The following is a 20,387-nucleotide window of genomic DNA, read 5'->3' as shown; positions in this document are numbered from 1 at the left end:
TTCTATGTTTAATATTATTCAGTTTTATCTCCATGTTTTCAATCAGAATAGTAGATCTAGTTTCATATTCAAAATGACTATAGTTGTATAAGTATCAGATTTGTCATTCAATCTTTCTCAAAAGGCATGTGCAGATGTGTTTTTGGCAGTTGATTTCAGCAGGGTAAAAAAAAAGTTCTTTCCTAAACAGCTGCAATTATAAGTGTAGTTAAGTGAAATAGTTAAAGATGCAGTCAGAGTTCCAATGGGAAACAAACTCTGGGGCTTTATTCTTTCTTTCTGCCACTTAGTGACAGAATGGCTAGGTTTTCGAAAGACCTAAGGACACTACTTCGCTCCCATTTCAAACAATCTGGCACTTACTAAGATGCCTAAATGGAAGCAGAACTTTCTTAAAAATCTGATCACTTATGTTGGTGCCTGTTAGAAAAGTAGGGTGTTGAATTCTTGAAAATTATGCCTGAAATCAAACTAAATAGTAAAGAGAAAACAATGCATAAAGTGAAAGTTGCTTTGAAAATAAAGTCCTTCAGAAAGACTGAAGCTAAAAGAGATTTTCTCCCTGGGTCTCTTTTTAGGAAAACTTAAAACTAGTGAACACAAACTGCCTCAGTTCAGCACTGTAAGGATTAGGATCATGTGCAACAGTACAGAGGCAGTAGATAAAGATAAGGTAATGTACTCACCTGTGAATAAGAGTAGCTGTTGCTTTGTGCTGGACAGAATTGGAACTTTAAACTGTGCACCACTACTAGAACTGTGCGACGCTTTGGTAGCTGATTCAAATCGGAGGGGATTCGGCCTGATTCGGGGACTGAATCCGAATTGAATCGGGAGAACAAGTAAAAGCTCCAAATTGATTTGAAGCATACAAATCAATTCAGAAGAGGTTCAGCCAATTCAGAGATTGGGCCATTGACTAAACAGGCAGCTGACCGCTGCCTCCAGCTGGTAAGTCTGTTGGGGTTGGGGGAGGGAAAGGGTGTTCGGGAGGGAGGGATTGGAACAGGGGCTCGAACAAGCTGCCCAGCTGGGGCGGGGGACGTGTTACTTGGGGAGGGGGGTGCAGGATGTGGGTGCAGTAGTGTTGGGAGCAGAGGCTCTGCCCTGCTGCTGCTTGCCCAGCTGGGACACTGCTCACTCAAGGAAGAGGTGGGCAAGCAGCAGCAGGGCATAGTCCCCACTCCCAGCGCTGCCGTGCCCGCATCCTGTGCCCCCCATGCCAGCTGGCAACCGGTGGCAGGGGAGAGCCCCCGCTCCTAGTGCTGATGCGGGTGCAGCAGCATTGGGAGCAAGGGCTATGCCCTGCTGCCACTTGGAGCGAGCCACACCTGCCTCACACCCCCACCCCCTGCTGGCTGGGCAAGCGGCAGCAAGGCATAGCCCCCACGGCTGCCCCCACCAGGGCAGAGACAGGCACAGCTGGAAGAGTCACGGGAGAAGGCCCCATGGTTGCCCTGCCTGGCCCCATCCCCCTCCCGACATTTAAAAAAACAAAAAAAAAGCCCTGCACTCACCAGCTCTGGTGGTGGCAATTGGGGGGCCTCTGAGGGCTCATGGCAGAGCCCCCACCTCACAGCAGGAGGCAGCAGGGATCACCCTTCCCCCCCACTTGGCACCCACGCAGCAGCTGCCCTATGGTGCAGGTGCAGCATAGCTCGGCAGGGTGCTGCACACTGCCTGGGAGCTGAGGTGGCTCCACGTGTAAGATGGAGCCCAGCAGCACTTGGTGCCAGTGGCCCCAGCTCCCGGACAGCACACAGCACCCTGCCGAGCCACACTGCACCTGTGCCATTGGGCAGCTGCTGCACAGGTGCCAGGTGGGGGCGGGGGACGATCCCTGTTGCCCCCACTGCCCCAAGCTGCACAGGGAGGATCTGCCATGAGCACCCAGAAGCCCCAATCGCCACTCCTGCAGGCGGTGAGTACGGGGCTTTTTTTTTTTTTTTTCCAAAGTGCCAGGACTAGGACGGGGGGCTTCTCCTGCAGTTCCCTCCACCCGGGGAGAGGCAGGCACAGCCAAAGGAGCCACCGGGCTGTGCCTGCCTCCCTGGCCAATCTGAATCACCGAATCTCTCTGAATTGGTGCCACATTTTCCAAAGCTGATCCAAATCTCTGAATCGGCCAAATCGGAATCAAATACTTCCCTATTCACGCAGGCCTAACCACTACCTCTGGATTGTCATATTTTTGTTATTCAATATACAAGTCACTTCCAAAAATATGGAAATTTTTTGCATGCAATATTGCATTTTTGATGTAGAGAAATGGAATGGAAGCTTCATGCTATGGGGAATGTCAAAAACAAGGCAGACAGAATGTTATATTCTGAGAACAGATACTTTTATACCTTTCTTATATATATTGTAGAAGTGTAAAATACTTGTTGGAAATCATGAAGAAATAAATTTAACCAAAAAGTCTCCCTAACAATATGACAATAGCAAGAGGCAGTTCCTTTAATCCCTTGTTAGCTGTAACAGTAAGGGCCTGAGCTGAAGAAGACCTGAGTGAGTCATCTCTCTCAGTGAAATTCCAAGTGGCTACGCTACAGCTGTGAAATTACAGGCTACTTTTTCCAGTTGGTTTGATGCTATTCAAGGGGTTTCCTTTAATCTACATCCACATGACTTGAGGTCTACTGTGTAAGAGTGAATCTCTTTCTCTGAACTGTCTAATGGTTGTAGCAAGGATGTTCTTTGTTGAAAATGCCTTGGTATGCGTTCCTGATAGAGGGATGGGAATTCTCAGGAAAGTGGAGGATTAATTCTCAGAGTCTGCTACAACTGAACTTTGACCTTCATTTTGTCTTGTGCTAATTATACATACTCTATTTCATGAAGAAACACATTGAGCAATGGTACTGGAAGCAGTATAGCCATGTTAGTACAGTGCAGTGCTCCACTAAGCTAATTGGTCATGCTGAGAATCTGGGTATATTAGCCAGGGAACAGCATCATGCTAACACAATTATATTCCTGTGGTACCTGAAGTATCTGCCCTAGGTATCTCTTGCATACCATGGCATTAAGCAGAGCAGGCATGCCCTTTGCAGGATTCTGCAAAGTGGTCTGGGATGCGAGTTCTTCCTGACTTCAACAGTTGGGTTATATACAACATTTCTCTTCTGGTTTGAACATTTCAGAGCAGGGTTTTGAGTGTGATGCACCTCTGGTACTCTCTAAATAGAGACAGTATGCTTTTCAGGTAAGCAATGTGCCTTGGGCGTTTGGAAAGCATTTGGCATATTTTGGATACCAATGCAATCTAAATAATTAGTATGCAATTTATAGGGGCAGTATAGTGCATTTTATTTTCTAAAGACTGGTATTAAAGACTATGGAAGCTTGCTTCTATCATAGATGTCAGGTGTCTAGCTCTTCATACCAACCAGTTTAAGTAGTTGTATTTTGTTTGTGTTATACCTGGCAACCACCCTACTGGGAACATAGGCACTACCTAATAATAATCAGTGATGTGCAGAAATACTCATTGCACTTGAAAGCCCACAGTCAACAAAAAATAACTGAATATACATTTGCACTGTCAGAGTTCTTGCCAGTACTGACTTTTTTTCCATTTCTCTTCTGCAGCTCCCTGCCCAGGCAGTACTTACTTTTGCCATAGCAACATGTGCATCAATAATTCTTTAGTCTGCAATGGCATTCAAAACTGTGCATACCCTTGGGATGAAAATCACTGCAAAGGTGAATATAGTACTAAATGTAACCTTTATGATCCAAGATTGTCAGTTTGCCTTTCATTTAAGAAAGTCATAAAATATCTTTTCCTACAAATGTGCTGAGGATAGCTGTTCTGCTAAACTCAGGGAGATGTTCCAAATTTTTAATTTAAAACCAAGAGGCCTATAACTGGGTTGAAGAATGATATTCCTGCCCCTGTAATTAAATATCTCATACCCTTAGCAAAGTATATTTGAAAGTTTAAAGTTTAAGCAGAATGTTGGCCTACTCTGAAATATGCTTCTGCATTTGCCAGGCTTGTGTCATCATCTGTTCCTAAACCTTTAAGCTTTTGCAAGGAAAAATCTTTGGTGTTTGAAGAAGACCTTTTATTAGCACATGAATACAATATAAATGTAGTTACAACAGCTGTGCAAGCACCTTTTTCAGGTTTGTGGCCAAACTGAATGAAAATATATAGTTTCAAGTTAACTTGAAACCAAACATTTCTGTTTTCTTTTCTGCCAAAACAAAATAAACACAACTTGTTTTGGGTCAAACAGTATATCAGTTAAACTGAAACAAATAATTATCTTTCATAAATTTTAGCTCAATTTCAAAATAAAACTTTTCAAAATGAGAAGTCAAAACATTTAAAGAATTCAAGAACATAAGAAATGCCATTTGCTGGGTCAGACCCCAGGTCCATCTTGCCCTGTGTCTTGGGTTTCCAAGTGGCAGAGAAGGGAGGCTGAAAGGAAGTGGGAACTGGGTGTGACCAGGGTGTTTTCCCACTGTTCCTCGCTGGCTTGCTGCCTCCGCATTTAAGATCTAGGAAGTTCTGAGTCAGAGGCTGTATCCCTAACTCCTGTGCTCAATAGCTACTGATGCCCCTTTCCTTCAAGAATTTGTCCAGTCCCTTTTTTAATCTAGTTACTGTCAGCTTCCACACGCATCGGGTGGCAATGAATTCCACATTTTAATGGCACGCTGCATAAAAAAATGTTTTTATTCATTTTAAAATCACTACCTAGTAGTTTCATTTTGTGACCCCTAGTTCTTGTATTATAAGAAAGAGTAAATAATAAACCCCTATTTACTTTCTCATCACCATTTAGTATTTTGTAAACACTTATCATGGCCCCCCTCAAGCTCTTTTTTCTATACTGAATAGACCTAGCTTCTTTAGTCTGTCCTCGTATGAAAGCCTCTCCATGCCCCTAATCATCCTTATTGTCAAAGTTAAAATATTTTCAACTGGAACTATTCACTGAAATCAGTATAAATGAAATTACTTTAGGGTGACTCAAAACTACATATTTTGACAAATTATCAAAAAAAAAAATTACCCAACTCCAGTGGCTACTATATTACAATGTCTCTCACAATATAGTGTATTTCTAGTTTATATTTTTTATTTAAACATATTAGTGGCTCCCAAGTTTCCCACATAAAATAGATTTCCTCTAACTGAAGTCTTGTCTGTGCTAGTATTGTATATGACAGAACAGAAACTGAAGTAACTTTCTGAGATCTATTTTCCTTGACTACAAATGTTTTTCCGGAATGTACATTTTGTCTAGATTTCTTCAATTCACAAATCCTCAATAGTATTTCAAGATGAATTCCTTATGAAACATATAGCAACCAGATAGAGACTGCCTTTCCCGCATTTTTAAACTATTATCTTCTGAACTAAACTACCCATCATATTTTATCTTTAGATATGATGGCTAGGGACAGAAGTTACACACCAGCTGGTAGAAGTGATCGGAAATAGGTTCAGATCTGTAAAACGACAGACGTTCAGGGCACATAAACCTTAACTGACTTAGGTTAACTGATTTAGATTAGGTTAGGTTAATTAACAGACTTAACTGTTTTAGGTTAAATGAGTTTATTGAACTCCTGTCCCAGATCCCCTCCAGACTCAAGTTAACTCATAATCCCCCAGCATCCCAGGATGCTTTACACCTCCCCCACAAACTCTCCCCCTACCCTCTTACAGGGTGGATGGGCTAGGTTTGGCCTAAGCTGTCTATTCCAGCCAATCAGGAAGGACCCCCCAGCTTCTGGACTGAGCCACTGCAGGCATGTGGCTGCATTTCTGGAATCAAAATGAATGCCTGTTCACTTGCTTATCAGTTCAATCTATGCAGCTTAGACTAACCTGCGAAGATTAAATCGATTCAGCCGTGGGCTTTTTGACTGTCTGTACTTAGCCAATGAGAATTTTCTCTCTCAATTTTAATACCTAGCACCAGAACAAATGATGGAAGGCATCAGGTACTAGATCCCATAAACAACGTAGGCACCTAAAGTAGGACTAAGATGGAATTGAGGCATCTGTTTCCCAAAACTTTAAGCCCCAAAATCCCTGGTCAGATACTAATTGATCCTGGTGGTACTTAAATTCACTAGGGCTGCTTGGAGACATTAAAAAAACAAAACAACAAAAAAGCAGTGCTTTAATTTAAACTCGGCACAGTCCTACATTGATCCCAGCACATGCCCAGAAGAGGCAGTGTGTTAGGTGCACCCGAGCTAGAAGTGAGGTTGCCCAAAGCTAGGAGGGCTGAACTCAGTGCTGTGCAAAGTGCAGCATGCCAAATTATTATTGGGGAATTTTAATGTGTGGCACACCAAACTTTTTGCCATAGTTTTGAGAGGAAAAGAGGGTGAGAGAGAGAGGAAAAGACTCTGTGTGTGAGAGAGAGAGAGAGAGTATGTTAGGGTACCCACGTACCCCCTGCCTGTGTCTCATATACCCCCAGGGGTACATGTATGACAGGTTGAGAAACTATGCCCTAAACCATCCAATCTGGTTGGCATGCTAAAAAAAAATTAAAAAAAAATACCCTCACACCCCAAAGCCAAGAGGATTGGGCTCCTCACAAAATTCAGTAGCAGCTACTTACCTTTAAGATGGTGGAGCTAGAGGTGCTGTCAACCTTTATTTTATATTAAATATCCTAGTGGTTAGAGCTCTTATTACACAAGATGTGGGAGACCTGGGTTTAATTTCTTCCTCAACCACTTACATCTCTCATTTTGCAGGAGAGTGTCCTAAACACCTAGCTATAGACCCACATGTTTGGGGTCATTCTGAACCCCTCCATGCAGCCAATGAATACAAGAGTAATTAGAGTAAAGAACCATGATGCTGTGGCCTTGTGTCTAAGGGGACATTAGGTTGTTAGATAAAGGGTGGGTAGCACCACCTTCTCCTATTTCTCTACCATTTTTGGCTGTGTTTTAAAAGAAAAAGGAGCAATCCCTACTCTTTGAAGAAATGGTGCTATGCCATGGATCCTGAATGGAGAGAGGCACCTGTCTGTAGTCCTAAAGCACCCAAGTCATAGAGACAGAATTTCAGATATTGCTTTGTCCTTATTTCCTGTTAAGTAATTCCATGCACCTCCCTATTCAGTACCAAGGTTTTTTGGATTGCCTTCTGCCCTGTAACAAGTTGTGGATGCATTCTGGCAGCCAGACATCTGAAAGTTTGGCACTGTTTCATCTACACATGGCCTGTGGCACCTAGCAGTTGGGTACCCAAATTCTCTCTTAGACCACATCCTAAATAATTTGACTGTTTTCCTTTGAATATTGTATTCTATCCATGCACATTCCTTTAGCAAGTCAGGACCAATACTTTTTCCAGAGTAAAATATTATTTGAATTTTTGAGTTCTAAATAAATATTTTAAGTGTGAAAATTGATATAATCTGATACTGCCATCTTGTGTACCTTCATATGAAGTGCTACAAAGCATCTGTTCAAATGTTTTTAACTGATCTTACAACATGGGCTGTTACAAAACCTGCAGTGAAATAGATATGCTGTAGGTCTAATTATACAACTTGCTGTAGGTCTAATTATACAACTTCCTAACGAAGTAAAGAAAAGTGTATTTTAAGGACTGCATAAATTTGGCATCTGGAGAAGTCCACTGATATCACTAAGACTGTTGTCAGTCAGCACAAAGACTGGGCCCTTTGAGTTCAACTTTTATTTGCTAAGAATGATATAAAGTTAAATTAATCATAGGTATGTTAATCTTACAGTGTCAGAGGGCATGTCTACACATGCCCCTGACTGCACAGTTGGTACTGCGCAGTCATTTAGTACTTGCTTTAGTTAAAGCGAGTACTAAATGACTGTGCAGTACCCACTGGTACAGTGCAGTCCCAGTGGTTCATGGGTAATTTTTGACTCTACTGCATAGTAGCAGTGGCACCATGGTTAGCGCCTGCTGACACTGCGTTGCTGTGGAGACAAGCTACGTCGCCATAGCTCATTGCTTTGGTGATGTAGCATCTTGTGTAGATGCGCCCAGGGTGTCTTGAATTCTTGCTCTCCTATGGATGTAGGGCCATTGAGTCCACAGATACTATGCTCATATCAGTGATCGTACAGAGCCTGCGCTTTGTTTTAATATATTGTAAAGTATATTAACATATGACTGCTAATTACTGTAAGTTAGTGTAAACATAACATTATACCAAAATATTTCTAATAAGACATTTCAGACAGATTCACATCCATCTCTTTCTCTCTTTCTGCAGAAAAGAAAAAAACTGGACTGTTTGAACAAATCACCAGAACTCATGGAACAGTCATTGGCATTACATCAGGGATAGTTCTGGTTCTTCTTCTTATTTCAATTCTGGTCCAAATAAAGCAGCCCCGCAAAAAAGTTATGGCTTGCAAAACTGCTTTCAATAAAACTGGTTTCCAAGAAGTATTTGACCCTCCACATTACGAACTGTTTTCATTAAGGGATAAAGAGATTTCTGCAGACTTGGCTGATTTATCAGAAGAACTTGAAAACTACCAGAAAATGAGACGCTCCTCTACTGCCTCTAGATGTATCCATGACCATCACTGTGGCTCTCAAGCCTCCAGTATAAAACAAAGCAGGACCAACCTCAGCTCCATGGAACTGCCTTTTCGTAATGATTTTGCACAACCTCAGCCAATGAAAACATTTAACAGCACATTCAAGAAGAGTAGTTATACTTTCAAACAGGCCCACGATTGCCCTGAGCAGGTCATAGAGGATAGGGTGATGGAAGAAATTCCTTGTGAAATATACGTCAGGGGACGAGAGGATGCTGCACAAGGCTCATTATCTATTGACTTTTAATCTCCTACCGAAGGCGATATTGGTGTATATATGGGTGTGGGGGGGTATATACACACACGTCATATATATATGACAGTGTATATACAAAAATATGTACCATATGCGGTGCGTGTGGATATACACACTTTTAGCTTACTGTATCCAACACCATTTTTTTACAAAACAAAGTCTTCATAACCAGTGGTGGACTTCTTCCTACCTTCCCAAGCCATCCATCTAGTTGAACAACAAAGCTGCAAGGTTTTGCATGGGAATCATCAGTTAAGGATATTAATAAAAATTACTAATAACTGATCACTGAAAACAATGACTAGAATCTTTTTCTCCCTCCACTCTGTATCATTTTCCCTTCTTTAAATATTTAGTTTTCAAGTCAAAATTAACACTTCATTTACTTAAGTAAAGAAAAGTGGTTTATTCAACACATATTTTGACATAAATGTCTTAATGTATTTGTCAAGTTGCAGCTGGAATTACAGTGGTGAGTGCCAATTAAGACTCAGTTATGTTACATCCATCTGCTTCATCCTGACTAACTTTTATATTGCCTTTAATTACTAGTTCTTAGTCTCTGTATTTTGTGAAACATGTGAAATGGCTTATTGCCTTGAAGAGTAAGAATATTTTGTTTTAGTTATAGTTATTTTTTGGTGCGTTTGAGAATATGGCCTTTGCAGCTTGTGGATGCAATCCTGGAATATTTTTCAAATTTTCAACATTTATTCTTATAAAATGGCTTCCTTTCAGGAAGGTCTGTGATTTAGTATACAGTGGGCCAGATTCTACAATGTGTTACAGTCATACAGTTCCATTTAGTTCACAGCTGTAACTGAAGCATAATTTTGGTTATTGTTTTCCAAGTAGTTCTAGAAATAGATTGTATTTTTGTGGTTCTGTACATCTGCATCCGACAGCAATCCCAGTCCTGTTGTCCTTGTATATCCAAACTCCCCTAATTAACTCAGTTCTGGGTACTCTGGGTTCATTCCCAAACTGCATAGGGAGTATAGGAGCAAGCCCACTATATGTTAAGTTTTGAGATCTGTGATGACTAAGGTGGGAGAAGCTGGTAGGGACAAGGAGAAATCCCAGAGTAATTGCATTTAGCCTTTAAGACTTCTTATTTAAGACTTTCATTTTTCTAGCGCTTGTTTCCATCTTGCAAAATTGCACATTTCATACTTTTTTTTTTAACTGTGGGTTTGATCTCATTTTGATCATCTTTTTATGGTATGACACAATTTATAACATATGACTATTCATTGTGGGGTTTTTAGACTTTTATATAATTTGATACTGTACAGACTGTTTATTAAATCAGGATTTAACACCTGTACAGCACATTTATTTCAGCATCCATGGTAGTGGCGTTGAACAACATGTGTGAGTGGTACACTGTAATTTGTAAAGAATACTTCATATTATTTCTACATTAGCCCCTTTCACTCCCTAGTTTGAGTTTTTATTTTGGTATTTTGTTTTAGAGGGAATAGTGTTCTTTCACTAAATGTGACCTTACAGCTCTCAATCACCGGACACAACCTGTATTAAGAAACTTACATAAAAACAAATTATCTCAAAAGGTTCTTTTGTTGAACTGGTTGCAGTACAGAAAATGTTTCGGTTGCTAAGAGTGGACACAAACACTTTTTTTTTTCCTTTTTAAAATGAAAAAATAAATGAAATTGTGACTTAAATTGCTGTTTCCCACTAAGGTTAGATAGGGAAAAAAAGCAAAATGCTAATATCAACAATGCTTACTCAACAGTGGTATTTGTGCCACGTTTACCTTTTGTGCTTTTGAGAAGTTAGACACCCCAGTGGCCAGCTGCCATTTAAAAGCACGATTTGCTTCATATTTCATTTGTGAATGAAGTAGAAAAGAAAGCCTATGGCTATCAGCTAGTAAATATGTAGAAGGGACAATTCTGGGTTACTGGAAGGTGCATAAGGAAGCCTCTAAATTTTACGTAGCTGATTTATCATGACAATGAAGGTGAATGCCATATGGTTAACTCATATTTGATACCATTGGTTCTGAAATGCTGCAACCATTTAGAAAGAGGTAGGCAGCTATGTTAGTCTAAAGTCAGGCAGAAGAGGAGTAGAGTAGCACAAGCTTTTGGGAGCAAGAGTTCATTTTATGACATGCCACAGGAAACTTATTACAAGAAAAGCAAGGAATTGCCCTCCTTTATATAAAATACAATGATCACCAGGCTGGGTACAAAGAATGAGGGAATGTTACACATATTGCCTATACTTAATAAATCCAAATATAAGGAAATAATGGAAAGAGTTATCTCTGACCTACAAGGAAACTCTATATGGACTCTTGCCAAAGTTAACATCAATTTTATGAATGAGAACAGAACATCTTACAAGTCTATGAGGCTTTTATATATTGTAAAGGCACCTCTGTCAGCTAGACAAGTCCTTCTGACTCAGGAAAACAAAGATTTCTTATTCTCAAACCAAATTATTCTTTTTTTTTTTTTTTAAGTCATACATTCTGTTTGTTCAACTCCAGTGATTATTGTATTGCTCACATAGTGTACTACACACATGTTCAGTTTACAGTGCACAAATGGTACTAAGCTCTGGTACCTGAAAAGACGGAACTGAGTTGGAACTAGAGTCGGGGACATGTGAAACAAAGCAATTTGTATCTTTTGGAAGGTGCAAGCATTTTATTCAATTTTGATTTTTCTGCATTTCAGCCTCTGTATTTCAAATTCAAATGGACTCAAAGCAAAATGCAGTTAAAGACACTTATTTTCATATGGCGTCAACAAAAATTCATATGTGTGCCCTAGGTTTCCTCATAAAGTCTTTGAATCTTTTGCTAATCAATAAGCCTCCTCATTAGGGAGTCACAATGAAAACAGGTAAGACTTCTAACTGTAACTGTTTAGGTCTGTTAAAATTGTTTAACACTATATATTAATCATAGGATATAGCGGTACTAAGGGGCTTTTAAGTTAAAATTGTTTTGTTTCTTCTCAGTCCATTACTGATTTCAACCTGATTGATTATTTCATCAGTTTGTGCTGTAAAAACTGATATCCAAGGTTTTTGTCCCTGTGGTCTCTTCCCCACAACCTGCCTGTCCCTATATAGGATAAACTTTAAAGATGTGCTTCATTGTGGTATATAGTCTGGTCTCTAATGTGATAACTGGCATCACTGTACAAGAGGAAGGCTATTTTTATTCAGGTTCTTCTGCTGCCCTCTGTTTTGCAGAATCAGCTTAACAAAATCTGTTTTCCATCTGCTTCACATACTACTTACCCCAAACGTCTCTGAACTCTCCACTTGCTCCCTGTCATCCAGCTACTGTGGATAATCCAGTATACACCAGATAAAACAATTTAATTTTCATAAGCCCATGTGATCCTATAAAGTCAGATTTTAGAAAAAAATAATGTGAAGACCTGATGCCTTTGCATGTCTTTACATTACCCGTGTGTCATTCTTAGTAGTGGCTTCTAAACCGGAGAAATACTTGTTGTTTTTTCAGTCAAATTGGCTTGGGAGGAGGAAAATGTATGACCAACCAGTACAGCAAACAGGCACATATGACATATGCACTGCAAGATAAATGTTAGCAGGTGCTTGGGTTCTGGTTGGTAGCAGCCCTACTCACAGTCAACTACTACTTCTAGCTCCTCTATCACTGAAGGGGGTCTGTCTAGGTGCCATTGCTAGGTGAGGTTATGCATAAACTTTGCTGATCACAGTGAAAGTCCCTTTATACTGCTCTTGCAGTGCAAAGAGAGCAAGCAGGAAGTAGTATCAGTTTTCCTCTGTTCTCCAAGTACACTAAGTCACAGGGGTTAGGGATATGCTTGGAAGAAGTTAGTGTGCCAAAGAAAAATTCCACCCAGTTACCCTTACTGTTATAACCAAGGTTACCTAATTCTACATAACTCTTCTCTTCCCACAGTATGGCTCAACAGGTTTGCTTCTGAAAACCACTTCAGCTGGGCTTTGTTTTAGAAGCAATCACCTCAACTTTTATTGTAACCTGCTAGTTTAACACTATTTCTTGGCTGGGTCAGTCATCACAGGATGGATTGTGATCCACTCTCTCCAATGGTGAAGAAGACTGAGGAGGATACAGTGGAATAGAAAAATGAAAATTTAGAGTCAAATACTATAAACAGAAAGGGTGGAAAAATATGGAAATATGTGAATGCAGAGGGTGGACTGGGAACAGGAGACTGATGGAGAACATGGGGCAAAAACGCAAATCCCACACCAGTGTCCCACTGGATAAGATTGTTAAAAGATTCCTTGTCTGAGCAACCAGCAGAAAGGTGTGCTATTTTTGCAGCTTATGTGCACTATTTTGGCTGAAATTTGAATGTGAAACATGCATAGAATTTGAGAGTAGATAAGTTCCCCAAAGCCCTGAGAAAACTGAAGAGATTTTTAAAACTACATTTTTATATATTGCATAATTTAAAATAATACTAGATTTTGAAATCTGAGTCTCAAACTTCCAATAGCTGGCATTGACAATGCTACCACCATTTATAAAAATAACAGGAAACATGGAGTCTCTGCACTTCTATTTCCCATCCACCAACAACAAAGGTCCTGAGGACTGCTCTAAGATTAGACTATCATCTGCCTGGCCACCCCAAGATCACTGACACACATCATATCCTAGGGCTGTGCAAAATTTCAACGGCTGTTTCAAAATAGTGACATCAAAATGAAATGGAGGACTTTGAAACAGCGTCAAAACAAAACAAGGCCCGTCAAAACGTTTCAAAACACTCTGAGTTTTGAAGCGGCAGCCAGGTGGTGGGAGGCAGGGGAGAGCCGGGGCTGTGCTCCCCGTGGCTCCGCAGCCCCATGCGACTCAGCCCGGCGGGCAGTGCAGCTCTGGCTCTCCCCACCTCCTGCCGCCAGGCTATGCGCCGTGGGGCTGGCGGAACCGATGGGAACACAGCGCTGGCTCTGCCCGCCTCCCGACACCAAGGTCCACTCCCCTTGGCTCCACCAGCCCCATGAAGCCCAGCGCAGTGTGGGACGCGGGCAGAGCTGGCACAGTGCTCTCCCTCCCGCCACCAGGGTGAGTTGCACGGGGCTGGAGCTGCTGGGAGCTGAGCCCGGTGGAGGGAGGCGAAGCACAGTGCCAGAGCTGCATACCGCCTCCCTCCAGCAAACTGCTAGGTGCTGAGCCCAGTGGAGGGAGGTGGCCACCTAGCGGCTTGCTGCCTAGTCGAGGGAGGCGGTGCAAACTGCCAGCACTGTGCACCCCGCCCCCCACCAGGCTCAGCACCCAGTGGCTCCCAGCCCTATGGAACTCAGTCCTGTGGGGGGAAGCAGAGCGCAGCGCTGGGGCTGCACCCTGCTTCCCTCTGCTGGGCTCAGGTCCCAGTGGCACCCCCAGGAGGGCTCTGCCGAACTCCTCCAGGGGTGCGGGTGAAACTCGAAACAGTGTTGAAACAGCAAAATTGTTCTGAAGAAACTAAATGGAGCAATGCTTTCAAAATGAAACGAAACACTGTTCCATCAAAATGTCAAAACAGAAGTCAAAGTGAAATGGTGCTGTTTCACACAGTCCTATCATAATCCCATGTCTAGCCACAGCTTTCTCATTAATCTTAGCTGGGAGTATGAATAGGGACTTTAAACAGATCGGACGATACACGCTAGCCCTCATATTCCAACATGGTAACTTCTCCCTTGCTGAGAGTAACATAGGTTTCTGTTTTCCCATAGGCATTTAGGAAGCAAGAATTAGAATGCAAAAGTTGAACCAGGTAGTTGTTGCCCAAACCAGAGCTTTTCAGAAAGGTCTGTTTTGAGCACTGTTAAATTCTGACTTCATACTCCCATCCCATTTTTCAGATGGAAAGCGAGAGCTACCAGACATCAAAGCTCCCAGAATTGATTTCTCCATGTCCTAATAAATGTTTTCTTAAAGAAAGGAAAATTGAGAAACAAGAGTATACCCCAAATGAATACAGTAGCATTGGAATGAATAAGTCAATTCTCTGGAAGTCAAGGCCTAGTATTCTTTATGGAGAATCAGTTTTAGCACTAAATGCATGTGTAGTTTTTTTATTTTAGAGCATAGGGCATAGTTTGCTTCTGTATTACCAAGCTCATCAAAACTAGACAAAAAGCATGTGTAGACTATTTGATTGTAACACTTGTAGTGTTCATAGCATAATCCTGTAGACAGTGAATACAGCAATCCTGAGCTAGAGCACTGCAAGCTCCATTGGCAAAGCCAGAGACAGGGAAGGAGGTGAAAAATTAGATTATATTTGATTGTAAACGCACACTAGATGACAATTAGATCCAATGTGATGGGCCATTCTCCCTTGGATCTAATGAAATTATTTTCCAGGTAATAAAGCATGCAATTCTATTTAAGCAATACGCTAGCACTTCACCAAACACCTTCAATACTTCAGATACCTTCTAATAATGTTGAAGTTCCCAGCTATTACTGCTGAGTTTACTGGATGGCAGTCTCAATTACTGCTGGATTATTATATGAAAAAATGATTCAGAGAGTGATAGGGGGAATGGGCAAATTCTTGAAAGCAATTACCAGAGTAAAGCAATTCTTAGAAACAAAAAGAAAAAAAAAATCAATAAATCCCAAGTTTCTTAAAAGTGCATAATGAAACTTCTATTTGTAAATAGTGTGGAGAGAGTGTATATAAGCAATAGTGCTTGCTGTTTGGGCCTTCTGCTGTTGTTTAATAACCCAATGGAACAATTCAGGGCCTAAGCTAAAGCCAAATCATTTTTATTTTTCCTGTTCTGATGAAAAACCAATAGATCTGGCTGAGCAAAGATGTTCTGTTTGCTTTGCTTTGCACTTACCAGAGGGATCAGAACCAGCACAGGCTATTTTTATCTTCTGGGCTTCTTAACATTTACTCTTGCCTATGAAGGAAATGGTGAAATCAAAGGCAATAATACAGGAGGCCTGTAATAAAAATGAAATGTACTGTAAATTAAATAAGAAGTATCTCAGGCTTGAAATGATTTTACATAGAGCTTTTAAGAAAAAATTTAATGTAAATCCCCAGAGGTTATGATTTTCTCCCAGCCACCTCTTCATTTAGTTTAGGACGGTCATACTTGCACTCTAACAATCAAGACTTTTAAACTTAGAATGAAGCAGTGATAACACAAAACAGAGTTACCCACTTTCTTCAAAGACCCAAGAGCAGTAATCAATGCTGCAGATTTGGAAAGCCTTAATGTGTTGCATAGTTTGCTGATCACAGTGAAAGTGGAAACAGACAGTAATATTTGGGAAACACTCAAGTGAAAACTTCAGATAATTCCTACTGAGCCTTACTACAGCAAGATATCATTCTTTACATTGAAACTTCAAATTGCTTCAGGCCTAAACCTTAGCTTACATTCAAAAAGGGATAGTCTTCTGTAAAACCAAAAATATGCTTTCTTCCATCAGAAAAACTCTAAACAAGAGTCAAGTGAATATAGTAGCATGTTTATAATTGTATTCTGAAACCCCCATTTTTGAATATTGATTTAGATAGCTGTTCAGAGCTGCAGTCTGCACTTCCACACTATCCTGAATTTAGGCAGAATGCCAGATGCATAACATCAGGATTTAATGACAACATTTCAGCAGCCCAGAGCTAGTGCTGTACAGTCAGTGAATACTAATGCTCACCAACAAGAGAGACAAGAGGACAAAAACACTTTATTTCCCCAGTATTTTTTCCCCCATAAACCACAACTAAAGGTAAAGGAGTTGAAATTAAGGCAGCAGGCCTTAAGCTTTTCTCTAATTTTGTGCAGAATTAATGGGGAGTAGAAAAAGAAAACAAAAATGTGATGTTCAGATTCATCACCCTCTTCCTAAGAAGACATTATGAACCTTCTTTTTAAAATTAGTGTCTTAATCTTTAAGCTTTGCTCTGGGAAAACTCCTCACTGCAGTCAAAGGGGACCATGACTTACAGGTACAGTCCATCCTGGCTGCATGACCATAGGTAAGAATTATGCAGAGGTCTGAATTATAAAGACATAGATGGCACAACCAGTTTAATAATCTCTGCAGTAGTGAACAAAATGGTTTGGTTTTCTTTAGGTAAATTCACAAGCAGTTTCAGGTGTTAGTGTTTTGGCTGGGATACAAAGAGAAATTTGAAACATTTTAAGAAGTTGGCAGTAAATCCAAAGGTCTCAAGACAAATTAAACCATGTTTTATTTGGCCAAGTGGTGACCACATTAGTGGACTGAAGCTGTTTTACTATGGTAAGACTCATAGTATTAAAAGGGACTCCAAGGGGCAGAAGTTACACATAAACTGGTTTAAGTGATTGGAAACAGGTTTAAGTGATTGGAAACAGGTTTAAACCTATAAAAGAGCAGGAGTTCAGTGTGCATAAACCGCTTTCAAAATGGCCAAAACCAGTTTACGATAAATCTGGGTGGATGTAGATTCAAATTTAACTGATTTAGGTCAAATTGGTTTATGGAACTTCTGTCCCAGATCCCTTCTCAGTTCAGGATAACTCACTGTCCCCCAGCATCCCAGGAAGCTTTGCAACTCAGGGCTGTGCTGTCTGCTCAAGCTGCGCAGGGACCGCCTCACCTCTCTGCTCCCTAGCCTGCTTCTGTCAACCCATAGGGAAAGTGGGTGGGTCAGGGGAACAGACCCCAGACCTCCCTAGCCTGAGTCTACACAGTGTGCTAGGTGGGCAGGAAAGCCCCTATGGTGGAGGCTTTTTGCCCCTTCACAGCCCTCCCCTCGCTGTGGGCAACCTGGGCTTGCCTCAGCTGCTGCCACTGAGGGAGAGGGAAAGAAGCTCCCAAGGCCCCAGGGTTGCAGGCAATGGGGAGCCCCTGCCTCAGGGGGCTTCCTCCACCCTGGCCCAGGGAACCCTAGTTGGGTGCAGCCCTGAGGATTCAAGGGGAATCCCTCACCCCCCTTCCCAGCTCCTGATTGCTTCAGCTACCGCCACAGGATGGAGGGAGAAGAAATCCTCTGGGCCGGGTCCCTGTCCATACGGCCCAGCATGGGGACACCAGGGAGTCCCTACCTTGGGGGGCTTCCCCCCCAGCCCAGCCCAGGGTAGCTCCAGGAACCCAGGCTGGGAAACCCCTGAGGGGGAGGCTCCCCCAAAGTGAACCAGCACCTGGACAGAAGGCTCCTCAACCCCCTGTGGAGGGGCAGCAGGGGGTTGGGGGCAGGTACTGGGGAGCCAATCGGGGACAGTGCCACTTTTTTCATTGTCCTTCTGTTGTTACAGTTAGGAGTGTTTTCCTCAATATTTAATCTATACCTGCTTTACCATGGTTTAAACCCACTTTCTCTTGTCCTGCCTGATTCTTATGGGAGAACAATTTTTTGTCACCTTCTTTATGGCAGACTTTCAAATATTTGAAATGTGCTATCATGTCCCCCATTAGCCTCCTTTTCCTGTATTGGTTTTCATCATGTAAGCTTTTAAAGTAATGACAAAAGAACACACTGACTGGCTACCCTGCCTGTGGGCCTAGAGGAGCTTTACCAGAAATAACCAAAGTCATAATTTTATAAAGCTAAAGCATGGTTTCAATTCCCTCTCCCTGCCCTGGGAAAGGGCTGCTAGTACCTACCAGAGATCCCAATGAAGTCAAAAGCCTTTGCATCAGGGAACAGTTGCAAAGGCTAGCAACACCCTGAGCACAGAGCCAGCTGTGCCATCAGAGGAAGAACGAGCAGCAGACATTATACAGCTGCCTCAAGATTCTTGGGTTGTAAACCAGAATTCTTCACACAATTAGAAGTCCACACTCCCTGTGCCCTTCTGCACAGCCACTGAAACCTCTGAGGAAGGAAGAATGTGGCAGCGTACAATAACAACAGACAATGGCTTCCCCCTTCTGCTTTAACTTTAGTTTGCCTAGATGTTTTCTGCAATCTGAAATGTTAGGATTGCATCATGATCATCTAATGTGTTCATGCATCTTGGGACCTTTGAAAAGATCTACCAGTGTTTCACAAATCTGCTGGATCAAGTACCTGGTCTGTGAAATAAGTATGTCTAAACCCAGACGCCACTAGTACAGGCCAATAGAGAGAAGAGGTGGGATTGGCTTAGAAAAACTGTTAGTTGGTAATACATTACTTTTACACAAGGAACTGTGGCTAAGATTAGGTCTGGAAACTAGCAAGACAACAGCCTTCATTAAATGGACCTTGGAGGTTTAAGTGAACCAAAATGCTAAATTATCCCAGCTCCTGGCTGTGCACAGTTTGAGTTCCTACTCCTATTTCTTTTCATCAACAAGATCTAGATAAACCATAACAAACTCTACCAAAAAACTCTAGGTTGTTAGCAAGAAAATTACCTTCCAGGATAATAAGTGTTACAAGAAAGAGCTTCATGTCATTAATGTTGTGCTGCTTGAGTACTTAGCAAGTTAATTTAAAAAAATGTTTCCCAACAAGGTATCTGTTCCAACTCTTTCTCTTTGTATGCAAGTGCTATTTAAAATCCTGCCTCTCTTCTACAGAGCAGGAATAGACAGTTGATTGCAATTTCTAGTCAAAAGAACATCCAAAACAAACAATGGCAGTACCACACTGCAAGACGGATGTGGCACTATCATCTGAGCAAACATTCCACCATATAGAAGAATAAAAGTGACCTGAATGCCAGCCATGGGTTTTAAAATTCATCAATAGATGTTCTGCAGCAGTATGTCATGCACAAGAATGAAAGTGATATTGCAGAAATAGCTTGATCTTTAGAGCTTGTGCATGAATTCTTCGCTTGCACACACTAGCCCTGCTCAGTTATTGCTTAGGCATTCAGTTGTGCTGTCACAGTGTGATGCATCTGCTGCCTGACATCTGCACAGAGACCATATCCCAACTCAAATGTGGCACCATGAAAACTTTTAGGACTAAATTTCTTACTCAGTGGGCATATCTGCACATGCTCTTCATGGTATAAAGGCTTACTGCACAGTAAAATACTGCGCAGTAACTCTTCCCTGGAAGCATGTATACACATACTCCCTGTTTGGAGCAAATCTGCTCCCAATGGGAGTAGTCCAATACAGGGCTGCTCCTGCCCTGTCTGTCCCCCTGCATCAGCCATGGGGAGCTCCAGGGTGCTAGCCTGGGGGCTAACAGGGAGCATGGGTCCAGGAGTTATCAGCCAGCTGCAGTGGCAGCTGTCTTCTTGCCTGGTACACAATCTGGGGGCTGCGCAGTCCCCATTTGGGTCTGGCAGGTGCACAGCCATGGGGACGCAGGTCCAAGGGACGCTGTCTCAGGTGGCAGAAGATCACAGCCAGGCAGCAGCCTCCACTGCCAGACTGCTGCAGTGGGTAGAGGGTGCAGGGCCCACTCTAGGTCAGGGCTGTTGCAGCAGTCCAGTTGGCACAAGGGGCTAGTGTACCCATATGTCAACTGGCTGGGCCTTAAAAGGTTCCTTCACAAGATGGTAGGGTAGAGCTGGAGCCCCAGGGGGCTCTGTGCAGGGTCCCCAACAAGATCGGCTTGTTGTTTAGGGGACCGCCCCCCCAACCCTCCCCCATGCAGAA

At 42.1% G+C, this 20,387-nt stretch overlaps 1 protein-coding gene across 4 annotated transcripts in view; it reads left to right on the top strand.

The window, feature by feature from the left end:
* NETO2 (neuropilin and tolloid like 2) overlaps window positions 1-11,908 on the top strand; it is a 54,136-nt gene extending 42,228 nt beyond the window's left edge. The window contains exons 7-8 of one of the 4 annotated variants that reach the window (XM_090062030.1): window positions 3,595-3,708; window positions 8,253-11,907. In XM_090062030.1, the coding sequence (XP_089918156.1) occupies window positions 3,595-3,708; window positions 8,253-8,833 (695 nt within the window). In that variant the 3' untranslated portion in view covers window positions 8,834-11,907. Of the gene's footprint in view, window positions 1-3,594; window positions 3,709-8,252 lie in introns of all 4 variants that reach the window. The other 3 variants (XM_090062029.1, XM_090062026.1, XM_090062028.1) reach the window with 3 other exon arrangements.
* Window positions 11,909-20,387: the final 8,479 nt, after the last annotated feature.

The sequence above is a fragment of the Crocodylus siamensis genome, chromosome 9 (genome assembly GCF_052110815.1).
Source record: "Crocodylus siamensis isolate JL-2025a chromosome 9, ASM5211081v1, whole genome shotgun sequence".
Taxonomy (NCBI): Eukaryota; Metazoa; Chordata; order Crocodylia; family Crocodylidae; genus Crocodylus; species Crocodylus siamensis.
Note: the sequence above shows the minus strand (reverse complement) of the source record. Positions and strands in the feature narration are given on the sequence as shown.